The sequence below is a fragment of the Toxotes jaculatrix genome, chromosome 1, assembly GCF_017976425.1.
Source record: "Toxotes jaculatrix isolate fToxJac2 chromosome 1, fToxJac2.pri, whole genome shotgun sequence".
Classification (NCBI taxonomy): domain Eukaryota; kingdom Metazoa; phylum Chordata; class Actinopteri; family Toxotidae; genus Toxotes; species Toxotes jaculatrix.
The window spans coordinates 11,878,785-11,891,889 of NC_054394.1; the positions used below are offsets into that span (position 1 = coordinate 11,878,785).

General features: G+C 39.6%; 2 protein-coding genes across 6 annotated transcripts in view; both read left to right on the forward strand.

Moving 5' to 3' along the window:
• The window catches only part of LOC121183737 (ras-specific guanine nucleotide-releasing factor 1-like), a 28,769-nt gene extending 24,490 nt beyond the window's left edge, over positions 1-4,279 (forward strand). For both annotated transcript variants that reach the window (XM_041040943.1, XM_041040950.1), the window contains exons 20-27: positions 97-157; positions 258-364; positions 514-598; positions 687-884; positions 2,838-2,917; positions 3,053-3,170; positions 3,426-3,494; positions 4,152-4,279. In XM_041040943.1, coding sequence (XP_040896877.1) covers positions 97-157; positions 258-364; positions 514-598; positions 687-884; positions 2,838-2,917; positions 3,053-3,170; positions 3,426-3,494; positions 4,152-4,244 — 811 coding nt within the window. In that variant the 3' untranslated portion in view covers positions 4,245-4,279. The remainder of the gene's footprint in view (positions 1-96; positions 158-257; positions 365-513; positions 599-686; positions 885-2,837; positions 2,918-3,052; positions 3,171-3,425; positions 3,495-4,151) is intronic.
• Positions 4,280-6,217: 1,938 nt separating this feature from the next.
• Positions 6,218-12,202, forward strand: LOC121183748 (pro-cathepsin H-like). Of its 4 annotated transcripts, XR_005894227.1 has the most exons (13): positions 6,218-6,314; positions 6,873-6,904; positions 7,042-7,147; positions 7,304-7,374; positions 7,479-7,583; positions 8,090-8,176; positions 10,560-10,615; positions 10,778-10,859; positions 10,951-11,019; positions 11,332-11,438; positions 11,674-11,802; positions 11,893-12,051; positions 12,152-12,202. XR_005894227.1 is itself a non-coding variant. In XM_041040965.1 (12 exons), exons 1-12 carry the CDS (start codon positions 6,239-6,241, stop codon positions 11,966-11,968), a joined length of 996 nt encoding a protein of 331 aa, XP_040896899.1. In that variant the 5' UTR covers positions 6,218-6,238; the 3' UTR covers positions 11,969-12,145. The 4 variants fall into 4 exon arrangements, 2 of the variants coding, with proteins under 2 accessions (XP_040896899.1, XP_040896912.1); XR_005894228.1 differs by lacking the exon at positions 12,152-12,202 and having other exon boundaries at positions 11,660-11,802; positions 11,893-12,145; XM_041040965.1 differs by lacking the exon at positions 12,152-12,202 and having other exon boundaries at positions 11,893-12,145.
• The last annotated feature ends 903 nt before the right edge of the window (positions 12,203-13,105 follow it).

Genomic DNA, 13,105 nt, shown 5'->3' on the forward strand with positions numbered 1-13,105 from the left:
TGATAAATGGATTTAACCAAAGTGAATTTGGATAAAATTCACTTTGGTTATGATTTCACTTTTATCTTTTTTTTTTTTTTTTTTTTTTTTGTGCAGGACTCTAACTCAGGAGGACCCTGGAGACAACCAGGTCACCCTGGAAGAGATCACACAGATGGTGAGGGAAAAATCACAAAAGTCTTTTCAGTATAAAAAAAACACTTATTCACTGAAATTATTTGTGATAATGCTTTTCATTGTGTGTGTGTGTGTGTCAGGCCATGGAAGACTGTAAGACTGAACCGTTTGAGAGCCACTCTGCCCTGGAGATAGCTGAGCAACTCACACTGCTGGACCACCTGGTCTTCAAGGTCATCCCCTACGAGTGAGTACACACACAAACACACAAACATAGGCACATATAAAAATTATAGGAGTGGGAGGCTGAAAGGAAGTACACACACACACACACGCAATGAAAGTCAGCGTGTTTTTCATTGTTGATGGTTTGAAAACAGTTTTTTTTTCCTACAGGGAATTCTTTGGTCAAGGTTGGATGAAGAACGACAAAAATGAGAGAACTCCATACATCATGAAAACAACCAAGCATTTCAACGACGTATGTGTTTACTCTAGTATTGAGACAGACAGACAGATAGACAGATCGATAGTTATTATCAGCATGTATTTTTCTCTGTTTTTGTCAGATCAGTAACAGGATTGCCACAGAGATCCTGCACTGGGACGATGTCAACATGCGGGTAGCAGTGATCGAGAAATGGGTGGCAGTAGCTGACATCTGCCGCTGCCTCCACAACTACAATGCTGTGCTGGAGATCACATCCTCTCTCAACCGCAGCTCCATCTTTCGCCTCAAGAAGACCTGGCTCAAAGTCTCCAAGCAGGTACCGGTCATTCATGGTGTGTTCTTCCAGCTGTGAAATTGACCAGTATTTCACAGGGGTGGAAGATTTTCAGGTTTTTAACTCTTTGTTTTTCCCGAACTTTGTATCACTGTTTACAGCTAAGAAATAGTTCCAGCATGTAAGTCCTCATAAAACCACAACTCGTTTTTTTTCGTGATACATTACATTAACAGTCACTCTTAAGTTTCCAAGTGCAGTTTGTTTTTGTACAGTCACAGCCACAATACTAAACCAATCCTAAAATCAGCCATTAAAAACTTAAAATTGATTAGCTCCATAAAAATACTTAAGAAATTTTGAGTATTGTGGTACCACTGACCCACTAACAAAGATCATCCTTTTTATTGAAGACAATTTTTGTTAGGGTGCTTTGTGTCTATATAAAGCCAGCACATTTGAAAGTTCTTCAGATCAAAAATGGCTAAATGGAACTTAACACAAGAAACACGCCTAAAAATAAAGATTCTCAGCCAGGAAGGGTACAGCTGCCGCCAGATAGCCAGAAAGTGCAGATGCAGTCCTTCAGCAGTTGGATACACACTGCAGAAACACAAACAAGCAAACAGCTTGGAAGACAAACCGAGATCTGGGGCGTCCAAGAGTGTCTTCAGCGAGAAATGGCCGCATCCTGATCCGCATGTGCAGGGAAAACCGCCGAATGACATCACGTGAGCTTCAGCAACAGTTGTCAAACCAAACTGGTGTCCAGTGTTCCACCCGCACTGTGCGTGGCTGACTCCTACATCATGGCTTAAGGTCCTGCAAGGCTGTTAAGAAGCCCCTGATCAACGAGAGGCAGAGGTTAGCTCAGCGCAGCTGGGCCCAAGCACACAAGGACTGGACAGCCAGGAAGTGGAAGAAGATTCTGTGGTTGGATGAGTCCAGTTTCCAGCTTAATGCTCCTCGTGCTAATGTGAGGGTACGCAGAAGGCCAGGTGAGGCATTATCTCCTGCATGTACAGTACCTACTGTCAAGCATGGTGGAGGCAGTATCATGGTTTGGGGATGTATGAGTGCTGCTGCCGTTGGTCACCTCACTGTCTGTGATGGCACATTGAGCTCTGCTAAGTATTGTGCCATTCTCGAAACCCACATGCTCCCTTCTGCACATGCTCTGTTTCGTCAAGGTCGAAACTGGATGTTTCAGCAAGATAATGCCCCTTGCCAGGCATCCAGGTCAAGTAGAACTTGGCTGCAGGAGCACAATATCCAGGTCTCAGAGTGGCCAGCTCAATCCCCGGACATGATCCCCATTGAAAATCTTTGGTGGATTATCAAAAGGTCTGTTTCAATGCGGAAACCAAAGAATTTGGAAGAATTAAAAACAGTAATTCAAGAAGAATGGGAGAAGATTACCCCTCAACAATGTGAAAGGCTCGTGGAGAACAAGCCAGCCATTATTAAAGTGCTACTGCGGGCTAATGGCAGGAGTACGAAATATTAATTTTGTTATGTGATGGTTTATTTTTTGTTCAGTTTTGAACACATTCTTTGCTATTTGTTAACTTTGATACCGACAATGTTGAGAACCGACATGTTGACACCATGAAGAATTTAGTTTTGCTTTTTTTTCTTGATAATAATAAACAAAAGAAATCATTTTTGTTTGTGTCTGTCTGATGCAGCCACACCTTGTGAAATACAAAAAATATTTTTCTGCAAATATTTCATGATAATATTTGAGATTGTATAAAAATTTAAGGATGTCCGAAAACTTTTTTCCACCACTGTATTTCCCAAAATATCAAACTATTCCTTTGAGTTTTGTTGCCTTTAGCAATAGTGAACATTTGAAACTTTTTGCATCGTCTATCAAAAATGAAACACAACATTTTGTTAGTGAAACAAAATGAATAGAAGACAACTTTGGTTAACAAAAGATTTCAACTGCATTTCACAGTGTTGACAGTTTTGCTTTGATCCATTTTCCAGACAAAGACTGTGATCGACAAGTTACAGAAACTAGTGTCATCAGAGGGACGGTTCAAAAACCTGAGAGAAGCTCTGAAGAAGTAAGTTTATTTCCTATAGAGTGGGCTAGTGGAGGAAAGTTGTACATTCCTTATATATTCTTTGTGTTTATTGCTCTTTGTGTGTGTGTGTGTGCATCTGTACAATTACTGTCTCCCTCTGACTGGTGTCACCAGCTGTGACCCTCCCTGTGTTCCCTACCTGGGAATGTACCTGACTGACCTGGCCTTCATCGAGGAGGGAACACCCAACTACACAGAGGACAACCTGGTCAACTTCTCCAAGATGAGAATGGTAAAGAACACCTGAGTGCTGATGTACAGTAAATTAAACCTTATATTGTTTCAAAATGTTCATCTAGTGGGTTCATTTTTAATGACTGTGGAACCTAGTGACAATACTACCTGCAAGGTTATCAAGAAGTCAAACAACAAGTCCAGTTTCTGTCAAATCAACCCTTAGGATAACTATGACCTGGATGAATGAGAGCTTACACAGACATATCTGCAAGGTTGAATTTTATATAATTTTCCTTTAATTTGTCTTCAGATATCTCACATCATCAGAGAGATACGGCAGTTCCAGCAAACAGCTTACAAGATTGATTGTCAACCAAAGGTGAGATTACTTCTTGTGTATTTCCTGGAGCTTACAGATTTGATTAGTATTGTGGAATCACTTCAGGTTTTCTAGTAATTGTTTGTCCAGTTAATCCACAGGTATAGGTCTGTATTGATTAGTGAAAATAAAAATAAAATACTATCATTGTTGCTCAAGTTTAAGATGCCAAAAATAAATTACCTTCCATTCAACAGCACTACCAGATATTTATATCATTTTGGCAGATAGCCTCATTTCAAGTTTTTTTGTCCTGTCCTGTTTGTGAAGCAAAATAAAAATTGAGGAAAAATACACGTGTGTTAGTGTGATCGTGACTTGCAGGCAGAAAACAAGAGAATGGAAAGCAGCGCACTCATAACTCACCGCCTCCTCCTGTGTGAACCATCACATCAATCACACGCTCAATTCTGCGCAGGGCTGACCAAACTTTTCATTCAAAGCAAAGCAAAGCATACTATTTTTAAGTAAGTGAGAGTAAACAGGCCGGCATAAGTATAGCTTACTGACCCTAAACAACCATGGGCTAAATGTTCTACATTTAAATCAACAGCAGGTGTGTGTGCTCTCAACATATCCATTCTACATGTAAATCAGAGGGAACAAAAGGAGGAATCTTGCAAAAACTGTTATGATTGTGTTCTGTTATCGCTTTAGGTGGCAAAATACTTGCTGGACTGTAGTATGGTGCTGGATGAGGAGAGCCTGTATGAAGCGTCTCTGAGGATCGAGCCCAAAACTTCATCATGAAGAGCATCTCTCTCTCTCTCTCTCTCTCTCTCTCTCTCTCTCTCTCTCTCTCTCTCTCTCTCTCTCTCTCTCTCTCTCTCTCTCTCTCAGCCCTCATATGGACTGTACAGGAACAATATATTATAATGTACATATACTATTATTTGTATTAGACGCAGTAGGCTGTGCCCTTCTAGTATGTGCTCCCTAATGGACTTGTTGTGTATAGTTGTTATTAGAGACTGAGTAGAAGCCCAGAGAGGTTTTATTTATATAGTTACAGAGTATTTATATGTTATTTATCGTCTAAAATACCATTTTATGATGAAGTTATTTTCAACCACAGAATAAACAGATGAGAGAGTATATAGACATGATATTTAGTCCTAACCTAATGTGCATTCTTGAGAGACGGTGGTCACATTTGACACATGATGATCAACTCCCAGTTTTCTGCTCAGATGTCAAAGTCAAAAGAGAACTGCATACTACTGCAGAAATCTTGAAACTTTATTTAAAGCCCTCATACAGACATTCTGCCTTGTTAGCGCAGAAGCCATTTCTTAAAAGTAAAATGAATATAGACTAATCCTCTAGCTGCATGTAAAGTTGCATTCCTTCAGAATTCAGTCCGAGTTCATTTGAATTCAGCGAGGGAATGACGGGCTCCGCCACTAACCAGTAAAACTACAATACAGAGAGGTAGTTATTGGATATAAATACACTAAATGACTGTTGCAGAAAAAAAATTGCAACAAAAATGGGGTATGATTTCATGAAAATTTGAAAGATTTGAATGTTAAGGTTTCAAAAATGTACTCAGAGAAATAAAGGCGGTGAAAAGTGGGGACTGCTGCCGTGGCTAAAGCTGAATCATGTGCTCTGATGTTTTATGTAGCCGCTGAAAGAGAAAGACATTTGGAAATGCTGGAGTCAAACTGACGCACCTGCTGATTCTGATTGAGCTTGGAAATGTTTTCGGTTTGGAGAGATGGTTTTTATGCTTTGCTTATTATCACTTTATTCCCCTGGTGGGCAACGTGATGTATATACAGTATAAGCACCGGGCAGTGTATGTAGCAGATGTAACCAATATTGAGCCACTTCAGGAAGTTAAATTCCCAGCTTTTACACTCAGACAGTGAGAGCATAGTTTTTATGGTTAATCCTCTTTGGCCAGTGCATTATGGTTTTTGCCTTAATCATGAAATGGATTATATACCACAAAAGTATGTAAACTATTTTGTTCTACGATTTGCCAATGAAGCAGAAATATTTGCTGTGTACAATGTTGTGTACAGGCAGTCTGATGCATTTCCTAATGTGCAATGTGTTAAAAACATATCCCTCGAAATGTGTTATCCTTATGATCGTTCAACTGTAATAACTTTCCTGTGTATGATACTTTGAAACAAATGTTGAAAACAACTTATAAGTGTAACACATTCTGTATCCTGTCTATTCCAGCGTGTTAGCAGGAACTATACAGTAGTAATATTGTGCTTATTCTTGGAATATTTATATGTATTTTTTACAAGCTTTGTATAGAAACACCTAAAGCTTAAGTGGCAGGCATGTACCACTTTTCACGTGTTCAAATCAAATCTATATCTAGAACAGTATGTGTACTGTATTTAAATCCCACCCTTGCACATGAATCTTTACCCTCAAACAGGCACATCAAATGTTTGCAGTGAGCAATACCCAGTGGTATGAGAATTATATTTCAGTCTATTTCAACAGCTTGAGTAGTATTTCCAGTTTTGTATAAAAGTGTATTCTTTCCTGATTACCTCTTGTTAATAAATCTATTCTTTCTCAGGGGGAGAAGTGTCCTGAAAGCTGACAAATGTTTGTTTTACACCGTTTTAGCCCATGAACTGTTTTGGGTATGGTTTTGCTGGGGGAAGGATCAAAAGGGGGCGTCGGAGGAAAGGGGCGCTAAGTAGACATTATAAAAAGAAGTCGAGTCATGTGACCCCCTCATAACCGGCTCGAGCGCTCGTGGAGAGAGGATGGCGCTCGTTGTCTTTTGGTTCATCGCCAGCGTCTTTAGTTTTGTTCATTTAACACCGCTGATTTCAGTCGAAGGTAAGTAAACACTTATCGAGTGTGTCGGTTGCTTTTAATTCGCCTGCTTAACCGCGAAACGTTGTTGTTTTCTTAATGTCGAAACGAAGAGCTCAAAAGGTTTGACGCTTTAGCAGCTGAAAGTTTGCAGCACAAATAGTTGCCAGAATATCAATGGCTAGGTGTGTGTGTGTAGGTGTGTGTGTGTAGGTGTAGGTGTGTTTAAAACAAAGCAGCGGTGGAAGTACTCAGCTTGTATATAAGTAAAAGTATTCATAATGAGGATTATTATTATTATTATTATTATTATTATTATTAATGCATTAATGTGGAAATATTTTACTGCCACACTTGGTGGAGGTGGAGAAATTTAAAATTATGTCATACGGTTAAATCTGCATATTTTAGCATACAGCATATTTCATAAGCTAAGCTTGTGATGTGTATGTAAAATATTTGTAAAGTGACTGTAAATGTAGTGGAGTAAATAATGACAATTTAAGAACTAAATTTAAAAATTTGTCTTGTTGATTATTGGGCTGCTTTATTTACTGTTGGCTTCATTCTGTGTCCCAACAGAGGAATATCGATTCAAACAGTGGATGTCACAGGTGATAACAAAGTTACTGAACATTTACACTTCACAGTCTTATGATTTGCTTTACTTTGAATGCTTTCATAACATCTTTTTTTACAAACCTTTTTCCTTCCCTTGCATATGCTGTTAAATTTCTATTTTGACATGCAGCACAACAAAGTTTACGACGCTGAGGAGTATGACCACCGGCTCCAGATATTCGCACAGAATAAGAGAATAATTGATCATCACAATGCTGGGAATCACTCCTTCACAAGTACAGTAGAGTTCTGAATTAACTCCCGTATCATGATATTTAATGTATGGATTTTTACCACAAAAGATGAACTGTCAATTTTTAAATGATGTGTGTCATATTATTAGGTTATGAAAGGGATGCTGTTCTCACACACTTGTTTATTGTCACATCCAGTGGGCCTGAATCAGTTCTCAGACATGACATTTGAGGAATTCAGGAAATTCTTCCTTTTGACAGAGCCACAGGTATTATATGATTTATAACACATTTCATTTGTTTATCTCTGTGCAGCTCTAACATATGTTTTGTTGGGTTCTCCTCAGCATCTTATGATTCTGGCTTCTTGTAGAACTGCTCAGTTACTAAAGGGAGTCATGTCACCAGAACTGGTCCTTACCCCGAGTTTGTAGACTGGAGGACGAAAGGCAACTTTGTGACTCCCGTCAAGAATCAGGTATCCTGATATATATTATATACTTTTATTATATTATTCATCATTATTATTCACAGTTGCTGTGTTATACAGGACAGAAACACTCACTGTTTATTTTATAAACTACATTGTGAGCACTGAAAAAAAAAGCTGTTTAATATACTGTAATGTATCTTACATTAATCACACATATAGATACATCATTTTTTGTGACCTAAGAGTAAATGAACAAAATCGAATGATAAAAAACGACAATGGCAGCAGAAAAAACAAGGGACAGGATTGTCACTTCTTTTAAATGTTAAAATACAAACTAGAAATACAACAAACGTGAAACTGCTCTTCTGTTGTTTGGGGATGTGTGAGAGAGATGAAAATAAACATGCAAACTGATGTAGCAGAGTGCATCCTGCATTTCCTATCATACCACAAATAGCATTGTGAATGTTTTTATTTCTCCTTACACTTTGCCTTTTTAACATAAGTGAATTATCATTTTTAAAGTTATGTTGTGTTGGCGTCTTCAGGGTCGCTGTGGCAGCTGCTGGACCTTCTCCACCACTGGCTGTTTGGAGTCAGTGAATGCTATCGCTACTGGGAAGCTAATATCTCTGGTAAAATGTCTGTGCTGTTACTCTCTGAATGGAGATCATTGAGCTCACAAAACAACTACATCTGTGTCTGGTTTTTTCTGCCTCTATCATACAATCTCTTATTCCCAACTAAGGGTTGTTAGGTTAGGTTTTTTTAGGCATCTGCATATGTTCTGTGGTTATAGATGTACACCTCTTTTGGCCATCAGACTCATTGTACATGATGTTCTGTACTTGTTCGAGCGCTGATTGTAAAATACCTGTGGTATTTCTGTCGCCTCCCACTGCTGTGTGTCATTGCATCTTCTCACCCATGGTCCCAGATCCTCCCACTGCCTCTGCTCACTCTTGGCTTGAGATGTGTGTGGATATGAACTAAACATTTGGCAGTATTTGGTCAGCTGTGCTGGGATCGTGACGGAGGCAGTGCACGTACATTGTCTGCATCATGTGAGATATGTAAGGTCCAATGCAAATCAGTTTCAGTTACTGTAAGTACTGAACTTCTTGTCTCTGCATGCAGCTGTGAGCTCATTGAATCAGTTCAGACTCTCAGATACACACCTTTAAATGTACAACAGTTCACTTGGAATGTATTTTACCATTTGTGGTGTATTTTCTGCACATTCAGAGTCTAATTCATGTTTCCTCTTGACCTGAACGCCCAGCTCTTTGCACACTAAGATAAAAATATATTACACATCAAATCTCTTTCCAGGAAATTCACAGGGCAAATTAGACCTAATTTCTGAAACCTCCCACAACTTCATCTTTAACTGTAAGGCAGAACAATTTATCATTCTTTTACATTATCTTCACTGGCCCAATATGGTGTTTAGGGTTGTGCTGCTCATTTTCGGAGCAGGATTCAGATCAGTTGTTTTAATTACAGACTCTGTTGCTCATGAGTTGACTAAAAAAGACAGCTGTCTGGGCTGAGACTTGTAGTGAAGTTGTAGTGTGAATGTTGGCAGTGCTTTGTATGCTCCTGACTGATACATTTCAGAACTTGGCTGCTGTGAGTGTGAGTTTCTGCTTCCTGTTTCTGCTCCAGTGCATGTATTGCATCTTGAACTAACTGATGTGTGTCACTTTGTGAGTAGGTGTTCTTACTGTTCTCTTTTGTCCCCCGATCTGTCTTTGACCTCACACGTCGCCAGTCCTCATGGGTGCCGTACTGCTGAAGCTTCGGGGCAGGTGCAAGCCCTGTGTCCCTATTTGCTGCAGTTGTAACACACAAAGTCCTCAGTGCCGCCGTGCCTTTCACCGCTGCCTCTCTGTCCTCCTCCTCTGTCTCAGCGACCATGTTTGACACCGCAACCCCTTGCTTGAGCACTGTATGCTTGAAGTTGAGCCATCTGGAGTTTCTGATCAGTATCAGCCTTTTCTTTCTTTTTTCTCTGCCTCAGTGTTGTTTGACGTTTTTCTGAATGTCTGGGAGCAGGTCAGCGAGGAAGTGATATTTCAGATGGGCTTCCTGTGTACTGTTCTGTATCCCGTCAGTGGGTCTGGTGAGCCCACAGTTACCCTCATACACCTTGGGGACAAGTACATGTACAGTCTCATTGGGCTGCTGTTTGCGTGTCGTTGTCTTCGCTAGGTCTGAGCACAGGGTGAAAGTGTCTCTCTGGTAGTCACTGTTTGCATCATCATCCCACGGTGTCCCACGGTTGTCGGGGGAAATCTCCCTCCACGTGTTATCATTTAATTCCCTTTCTGTGGTGCAGGAAGCACACGTATTTCTCCAGTGTGTGGGAGATAGGAGGCTATGATTTCACACAGAACTCAAGCATATTCTTTCCCACCGTCAGATTCTAGTTTACAGAGTTCTGATGCCACCTCATTCATGTCCTTATCAGTCCAGGGTCAAAAAACCCAGGTTAGTCCTTGATGTCCTGCCACTTGAAACTTTATATGAGGCAGCAGGAATGACTGAGAGTGTGGGTGCTAATTGTGTGGCCTCTGCGGCCTCACCTGCCTCTTCCCTCCTTTTCCTTTTCATCTTCTGTATTTCAGTGTCCTGGCTGGGGCAGAGGCTGCATTTGTGTTGGCCAACTGTTTGTGCATTCTCTCCTTCGCTCTGTGACTGGGCACATCATTTTTATGGTTTATGGTACACAGCTCCTTGTTGGTTTTTGTTTAGAAAGTAAAAGCTTTCTTTTCCACTTTAAATGGGGTGATTTTCTTCTTCTCTTTTTTGTCACAGTCTTTTCCTTTTTGCTGTCTTTTCTTTCTCTCTTTTCAAAATTGCCTTTCAGTGCATTAATATGTCTTGGGCTAAAACAGCAGCCCTCAGAAAATCACAAATGTTTGACCAAAATTTGAAAGGATTCCCTTGACACTGTGTGTCTGTTTCTATTCCTTTGTGTTAAAGCATAATGCAGTTTGTTTATCTTCATTTCAGTCTGAGCAGCAGCTGATAGACTGTGCCAAACACTTCAATAATTATGGATGCCTGGGGTAAGTTGGAAGTTATTAAGTTAGTTTTATATTTACAACTACAACTTATAATACATTATAAATTACACTAATTATAAGAAGACTTGTGTATTAGACTTTAACCAGTTGTATCAATAGCTGATCACTCGTCTGTGAGATAACAAACCTGTTCTTTTTTTTCAGTGGGCTCCCCAGCCAGGCATTAGAGTACATCAAATACAACAAAGGTCTCATGACAGAGGAGGACTATCCCTACAAAGGCTATGTATGACTTCTCTTGAGTAAAGTTTCATCATGTTTTTTTTAAAGAAAAATCTTAAAAAATGCATTTTGCACTTCCTGTTTTTTTTTTTTAGGATGGCACGTGCCATTTTGAACCTAAACTTGCAGCTGTCTTTGTCCGGGATGTTGTGAACATAACAAGTGTGAGTTAAGATATGAAATTACATTGTGTAAGACATTGTACAGGTTTCCTTGAATAAATTACTGCTGGGTCACAAAGTTACAGTTAACCACGTTGTTGCTTGCAAATTGTTAAGAATAAGAAACCTGAAATGGCCACTTTAAGTATAGGCAAATTATTTTCTTATAATTGTGTGACATTATACCACTGTTGTGAATTATTGTTGCAGCCTAAAATACTGCATTGCTAACATTTCACTCACAATACAACAACTTTACCTCTCCACTTCATTCTGCTGTTCATTTCTCTTTCCCAAATGTTTTTCCATCCACAGTATGATGAAAAGGCCATGGTTGATGCTGTGGCCCGGCTCAATCCTGTGAGCTTCAGCTTTGACGTCACGAGTGAATTTATGCACTACAAAGAAGGTGTTTACACCAGGTGAGACGAGGACCTCGATAACTCAACACACACCCACATATTTATTTTAGATTTTATTTATTTTAGTTCAGTTCTGTTTCGTTGGTCATTCAGAAAAATATTTACAGAAACAGCTACACAACACATCTTTGCAAACGCAGAATTTAATGTGATATTGAAGGTGGAGAGCAGGACACTCACCCTACAAAAACACATGTACTCTGTTGATCTAAAATCATCAGTGTTGTCTGTTTAGCACCCACTGTAAGAACACAGCAGACAGGGTGAATCATGCGGTCCTGGCTGTGGGTTACGGTGCTGAGGAGGATGGCACACCATATTGGATTGCAAAGAACTCTTGGGGCACAGCCTGGGGAAAGGATGGGTAAATATAATCTGTGTGTATTTCAGTGTGGTGCCTTGTTGCTGCTTTCAAGGACCATGGACACCTTTCTTTTTTTTTTTACTCCATCAGATATTTTTTGATTGAGCGAGGAAAAAACATGTGTGGACTGGCTGCGTGCTCTTCCTACCCTCTACCTCCAGTCTGAAGAGCAACATGGCAACAGAGTGGAGGACTGATGAAACATCCTCAGTGGAGTCCATGTGATTTCCTTAGTAATTCTAACTAAATGTATGTTTAATTTACTTAAATTCATTATGTAATTCATATATTGTGGTTACTTAATTTGTTATTGTGCTTTAAATTAAATAGTTTTATTCTACTGTCACAGGGAGACCCCGTGCACTAAAGTAAGGCACATGTGCTACACACTCTTTCTCAGGTAGATTCTATCAGAATGGTGTGAAGTGCTGGTGGTGATGTGTGTGGTATGAACATTTGGAGGAGGGGGTGAAGGAGAGAAGTCACACTGATCGTGTATTTGATTTATTGAATTTAAATTGTGTTGACCTGTGTCCTTTGTTGCACTTCTTCCTCTGTCAGACCAGGAACAGCCAAACCTGAGCTGGAGCGGTCCATTTGGCTAAATAGGGGGGTTCACAGGGGAAGAAACCAAGTGTGGTAGAGTGGGAGGGGTGTTTTGTCTTTTGTGGTGAATAACCTGTGTAAGTATCTTGTTTAATATGTGTTTTTAAAGTAAGTTTAACTGAACTTCTGTTTGATAATATCTTGTTTAATATTGGGATTACAGTAAGTGTGCTGGAAGAGATAATTGATATTGATTTCTTGAGAAGGTGCAGTCCACCAGTATAAAAGTGAGGAGACTGTGGTGGCCGGAGCCTAAAGGAGAGAAGCACAGCTCCTGAACACAGCTCCAGATTGTAGCTCCTGCCATGGGCCCAAACTTTAAGGGTATAACCAGAAAGGCAGTTTAGAGCAAATTCTTTTGTTGTGTATTATTTTGATTCTTCTTGAGAAGTGCTCCTGAGAAATTTTTCCCCCCCTTTTTTTGCTTACTTTTGTCTTTCTGGTTGGCCCAATGTGCATTTTTTATTGTGGAGCTTTTGAACAAGACTAATTTTGTCAAATTGAATGGAATTGGAAATTGCGCCAGACTGCCACAACTCATTGTTGTATACCGGGTTTCTTGGCCACCCCCACATCTACATATGCATTTTGATTGTTTTAAATAAAATTGGGAATTGAATTAAAATATTTTACATATGTAGAATAAAACAATTTAATTTAAAGCACAATAACAAATTAGTTAACCACAATATATGAA

What these genes read in the sequence shown, in the direction of transcription:
- LOC121183748 (XM_041040965.1), top strand. Translation starts at nt 6,239, where the DNA reads ATGGCGCTCGTTGTCTTTTGGTTCATCGCCAGCGTCTTTAGTTTTGTT. An exon ending in TCCTTTTGACAGAGCCACAG is followed by an intron (nt 7,375 to 7,478) that starts GTATTATATGAT and finishes GGCTTCTTGTAG; the next exon opens with AACTGCTCAGTTACTAAAGG. An exon ending in AATAATTATGGATGCCTGGG is followed by an intron (nt 10,616 to 10,777) that starts GTAAGTTGGAAG and finishes CTTTTTTTTCAG; the next exon opens with TGGGCTCCCCAGCCAGGCAT.